Below are 6,340 nucleotides of genomic sequence, written 5' to 3' on the forward strand. Positions count from 1 at the left end.
TTTCAATATAATACATTTTAATTTGCTTGTTTATAAATGTTATGTTTAATAAACGGAAAGGGCATTCTTCTTCTTCTTCTTAGTATTATTATTATTATTGTTGTTGTTATTATTAATATTAATATTAATATTATTATAAATAGTCGTGATGGTATTAATATTAACAACTACACATAAAATGAACAATTTTTGAATAATAATTTACATTTATTTGGCCATTTTGCTGAGACGTTGTTATTTATTTGTAGCTGCGATACAGTCTAGTTTGCTGTGATTAATCCGGGTGAATCTTCAATATAAGACAGTCAGTCACTGAAACAATGAATAATGAATAAGATTATTATTAAAATCAGAGGAATATTAATGTTATTTTAATATCAGTACATTATTTATTTCTCTAATTCCGTAAAAAAATCCTGTATGTTTCTAATCTGTTTTAGTGATATAAATATATTTTATATGATAAAATAAGTATATTTTGCTTCAGTTGAGACTCCTCCGTAGGAAAAAAAGGAGCCCTTTCTCAATGACCCACCCCCTGAATTTCCTTTTTAGCATTGCACAATTGGGTCTCAGGTTTGTCTTATTTCTTGAGTTGATCATATTCCTCGGACCCTACCCCGGGATCGCCAATCCCCGCCGTCCTCGGAGCGAGCGGACCAATCAGCGACCACCTCCGATAAATATTCATGATTCCCCGATTCAAACCTTTGAGCGAGTTTGTGTGGATCCACTGCATCACACCTAGACTTTTCACAGAGCCAAACTACATTTTCTTATGAATGGAAAGTGAAAAAATCAGTTGAGCTTAAATTGGGATCCATCCTTCACTGAGATCGTAGAAGAAAACAAAAAAAGCAGGAGAGAGGAGAGACTCGTCCCCGAAGACATGACAATGACTACAATACCAGAGAGTCTAAACAGCCCCGTCTCAGGGAAGAACGTTTTCATGGAATTTGGGCCACCAAGTCAACAAATGTCGCCTTCCTCCATGTCTCACGGACATTACTCAATGCACTGTTTACACTCAGCCGGCCATCCTCAGCACGACAGCTCGTACAGCCCCGCTCCGTCCTTCCCCAGATCGCTCGGTTACCCATATGTCAACTCAGTCGGCAGCCATTCCTCCAGCCAGTACCTCACCACTGTTCAGACGTACCAAAACAGCACGGCGCTGTCGCAGACGCGGTTAGAGGACTCAGGTAAGAAACGCATTTTTACGCACTAATTCTCCAACTTTTTTGAAAAAGGTCCGTTTGGTTTGTGTCAGCTCGCCGCGTGCGCGCCGGGCTGGAGTAGCCCAGATGTGCGCGTATTAAGGCTTGGTAATTATTTATTGCGTAATGCTATAAACAATGTATGCAATTAAGGGTAATTATACCTAAACTGCAGACTGGAAAAGCGGCGCGGTGATGGGCGCCCGTGACACTCCAGCTCTCTGACTCGGCCGCTTCTCTCTTCTTTCTCCCTCAGCGCCAGAAGCGGAGAAGAACACGGTGGTGGAGGGAGGCGAAGTCCGCTTCAACGGGAAAGGCAAGAAGATCCGCAAGCCGCGCACCATCTACTCAAGCCTCCAGCTGCAGGCGCTCAACCGCCGCTTCCAGCAGACGCAATATCTAGCGCTGCCCGAGAGAGCCGAGCTGGCCGCCTCGCTGGGACTCACCCAGACCCAGGTGAGCGTTTTCTCGCGCGCTTCTTGAGGAATTTAGAGCTTAAGCTTAGATCAGCGTTGACTCTCAGCCAGGAGGCCCCTGCTTCCCGCGTTGGAAAAATAACATAACACCGTTACATGTTTTTGTTTATTTTTTCATTTATTTGAATTATTTAATTTTTTATTCTTTTATTTAAGAGGTTTCATTTACATACACGTGCTCATTCAGATTCATACGTCAAGCTTTGCCCAAGCACCAAGTGGATTTTTTCCCAATCAGAATCATTCAACTGATCGATTTTTATTCTTTCCCTCCTGGACATCATGGACTCTTCACTCTGTTCGCTGACCCTTTATCTCTCTCCCTCCCTCCAGGTAAAGATCTGGTTTCAGAATAAGCGGTCCAAGTTTAAGAAGCTGATGAAGCAGGGCGGCGGGGCGATGGACACCAGCGCGCTGACTAACGGTCGCGGACTGTCCACTGGCTCTCCGTCCGCGGCGCCGGTTTGGAGCGCCACTGCGCCCGTGAAGACCTCCGTGGGCTCGGCGGGCTCCTATATCCCCAGCTACACGTCGTGGTACCCCACAGCGCACCAGGACTCCATGCAGCAGCCGCAGCTGATGTGAAGCGAGCCCGGCCCTCGTCCACCTCCTCCTCCTCCTCCAGCCCCGGGACAGGCAGCTCGGACAGCCCAAGCAGCCCGGACAGCCCGGAGAGCCCGGAGCCAGGCCTGCACCTCAACTCCGAACACACATACTGACACACAGCCGGCCACTGCGGCTCTCCAGCAGAGCCCCGGCCTCACATCCACCGCAGAACTGCCGTACGAGTGGGTCGCACCGAGCTGCTGCTGCTCCCTCTCTCTTTTGTACCTGACGTTGTACTGTGTGTAAAGAAAAACTTATATAAAGCTGTAACGAGTCTATAAAACTTTTTTGACCCTTCAAGATTGTTTTTTTGTCCCGGACAAAAAAATCGAAAGAAAGAAACCGATTCGAAAAGATGTAAAGAACACAATTCTGAGCCTTTCAGAGAGTAATGTGGAGTTTTTTTTAAAGAAAGGCGTCCTATTTGTCAAACATTTTCTACAAAGCAGGGATGAAGAGGGTGTGCTGTCCCAGGCTGTGGTCATTTGGAATAGCGTTGGGTAAAATCACGTGAAGGGCTGATTTTCCTCATTCCAAAGAGAAAGTCTTTATAAATGAAGATGTTGCGTGTGTGGCGCTTTTATGTGTTTATTTAAAGTAACTTATTTCGACATTTTGTTTGTTTGTTTTGTTTTGTTTATGTCCGTTTGTACGCTTATTTAAATGAATGTTCTTTAAGAGGTGAGGCTGCACTAAAAGCGAGCAGCGCTCCGGCCCGACAGCAGAAGAGCTGGAGAGCTGCAGGTTCATGTACAGAAATGGCCATTCTTAGATCGTGCTGTTAACGATGTGAAAAAAAAGGATTTAAACCTGAGTATGTTTATCACAGATCCATGTGTTTAGCGCTATACATAGCAGAATAGTTTTATATTGGTCAGATTAATTTATTGCCTTTTTTGTTTGTTTGTTTTTGTTTATTTGTTTATTTCATGGAGTCGTGTACAATGTGTAAACCCTGACAGTAAAATTCTCATTTTAAAAGAAGTTTTACAAATGTCATTGGAGAGTCATTGATTCATTGGAGAGCGAGTATTTTCATGAGAATTGTGGTGCTTTTAAACATTTTCCCGTGATATCGAAGAAAGGGCCAACATGTGTGATGATTAAAAAGGATTAGCCATGTAAGCTAATTACCAATTTACATACTTCTCTAAATGGACAGTTTAAATGGGCTTATATATATATATATATATATATATATATATATATATATATATATATATATCCATCCATCCATTTTCTAAGCCGCTTCTCCGTCGCGGGGTATATATATATATAAGGCTCTTAATGAATTAGTATGTATGTATATATATATATATATATATATATATATATATATATATATATATATATATATATATATATATATATATATATATATATATATATATATATACATACACACATACATACTAATTCATTAAGAGCCTTATACAGAGAGACTTGGCCCTTTTGACCAGCTCAGCAGTAACATGCATATATCTAATGACTACATTCATTTAACTGTCTCTCTCTTTCTCCTCTGAGTGATTTCTTCTCCCTCTCTCTCTGGTCCACCGTCGCACTTAAAGCGGACGCCTTTATTCCAGTGTGAATCCCCCATTAATCTTGAGATGGTTTCTCTAACACTGTAAATCCTCTCCCAATAAGGGTGCTTGTTTCTTTTGCCTTTCGTTTAGCCGCTATAAGCTCTTCTCTGCTCTTGTGTGGCCCGTTTAGTTCGTGAATGGCGCTGTGTATGTGTGTTAAGTGAATAATGGAGTGTGAGGCAGGTGCCTGTTCAGGGGGATGGGGACCTGAGGATGAGCACAGGGGACAAGTTCAAAGGACCTGACGCTTTAACTGCGCTTTTACAGCAAAAATCCCGAGCATGCAGAGTCAGTGAGCCGACCAGCTGGAGAAGCTGCAACTAAAACACGTCCTCATCGCGTTTAATCGTCTCCTAATGCCTGAAACGTTTATCCAGCCTGTTACTCGAGTAATTTACATACAAATGCTGGGCAAAACATATTTATCAAACAGAACTATAGCCAGTGACGACGTTCATTTAGGACTAGGGTTTAAGGCTAAGGGGCACCAGCCTGCCGGAGCCACATGTCATCGTTTCGTGCGCTTGTGACAGAGCAATAGCGCTCAATAATCCTCGCATTTTATAGACCGCATTACAGACCACCTTTCAGTGTGTGTGTGTGTGTCTGTGTGTGTGTGCTGCAGTAATTACTCTGACAAATTTTGACGTTCCTCATGTGGGGCCTGAGCCGGGCTCTGGAGCAGGAAAGCGCGCCGTAGCCTACAGCAAACCAAACTGATCAAAAACAGAGAAAACCTTCAGCTCACATATAAAGATTGTGTCCTTCTTCTCTCTCTCTCTCTCTCTCTCTCTCTCTCTCTCTCTCTCTCTCTGTCTGTAGTAATAATGTAAGAATTAGCTACTGGTATAACAGTAATTGTATGTTTACCTTAAAACTGCGCTAAACGTTTTAAATGAAAAGTTATTATTATTATTATTATTATTATTATTGACAACACATTGCTGATATTAATTGTTAATATTATAGGTACTTCTTCTTCTACTAACGTTACTAACAATAACGATAAATATTCAACAATAACAGGAACAGCAACTATTATTATTATTACTATTATTATTATTGCTGTTGATGTTGTTGTTGTTGTCGTCCTTGAATGCAAATAGTAATAATGTAATACTATCACTACTACTGCTACTGCTCATACTAGTCATACTAGTAATTACAACAGTAACAATAACTTGTATGATGTATGTATGTATTATTAATTCTCTTTAGTACAACAAGGTCAGCAAAAACGCACTATTATTTTTATAATAGTTGTTCATTAGCATAATTTATTATAAAATAATAATAATAATAATAATAATAATAATTATTATTATTATTATTATTATTATAATTATTATTATTATTATTATTATTAGTAGTAGTAGTAGTAGTACATATTATTTGTTGTTATTTGTTGCTGTTGTTTAATTTCATCATAACTATATTAAGAATTATTCCGTCCATTGACAGCCTGCTGTTTTCCAGGGCACAGACCTTGATCTCCTATGTTTTTTCTCTATTGGGTAAATTGTACTTCTACTCCTGTAAATCCTGTGTTAGGTCAGTTGAATGTTGTAGATAGTGGCCTATAGACTACACCGTTTCCTCAAGCTCATATACCAAAGCTAGACTGTGTCTGTCCACATCCTTACAGACTATTCAGATTAGCATATATTACAATTTATGTTAATTGACAGTACGGCCAATATACGAACACGCAATGATTGACATAACAATACAAATCTTTAAAATATTTGTTACGAAATAAATGGTAAATGCAGAGCCTGAATCTTAAGAGGGTGGTCTAAAGCAGACATGTAGGGGTCTGAGAAATGCAGCTGTGGAGCGGAGAGGGTCAGCATTATTTCTCTGGATTCTCCTCCTGATTACGAGCCCATCAAACCGCACATAATTATAGTCATTCCGCCCTTATTTATTCTAATGCAGTTTCCCATCTACAGGATAATTATGAGCAATTTTTTTTCGCACGTGGAATCTTTTGTTAACAAAAGAGATAGCGCACTGAAAGAAAATTTGCTGTGCGCTTAAAAAAAAAAAAAGCCGAGCAGAGTGAAATCGGCGCTCGGCACCCCCCTCACAGCGGCTCCGTTATAAGGAAGGCTGGCAAATTGCTTGCAGGTGTATACGGAGGGACTGTCAATAGGAAGAGCGGACAGAATTAGCAATAACACAATGTTGGAGTAATTAAGGCAGTGGAGAAATTATGGAACAAGGGCTGCCTTATTTTGTGTTAGGAACTATAGAAAGGCTAGCTCTGAAAATTTAAACAAGGCATCAGCTGCGATTTTGCTTTTAGTCTAAGAAAAATGATAATAGATTTCTGTTCTAATTTCGATTCTTTTCCTGGAGGGAGAGCGCAGTGGAAACCAAAAGAAAACACAAACAACAAAACAAAAAAACAGATAAACACCATTCGCCAGCTCTCACTGCGCTTAAATAA

General features: G+C 40.5%; 1 protein-coding gene across 1 annotated transcript; it reads left to right on the top strand.

Moving 5' to 3' along the window:
- The first annotated feature begins 442 nt into the window (after positions 1 to 442).
- On the top strand, positions 443 to 3,283 carry dlx1a (distal-less homeobox 1a). Its single transcript, XM_017692196.2, has 3 exons — positions 443 to 1,202; positions 1,474 to 1,673; positions 2,027 to 3,283. Exons 1-3 carry the CDS (start codon positions 890 to 892, stop codon positions 2,276 to 2,278), a joined length of 765 nt encoding a protein of 254 aa, XP_017547685.1. The 5' UTR covers positions 443 to 889; the 3' UTR covers positions 2,279 to 3,283.
- The last annotated feature ends 3,057 nt before the right edge of the window (positions 3,284 to 6,340 follow it).

Source organism: Pygocentrus nattereri, chromosome 6 (assembly GCF_015220715.1).
Source record: "Pygocentrus nattereri isolate fPygNat1 chromosome 6, fPygNat1.pri, whole genome shotgun sequence".
Taxonomy (NCBI): Eukaryota; Metazoa; Chordata; class Actinopteri; order Characiformes; family Serrasalmidae; genus Pygocentrus; species Pygocentrus nattereri.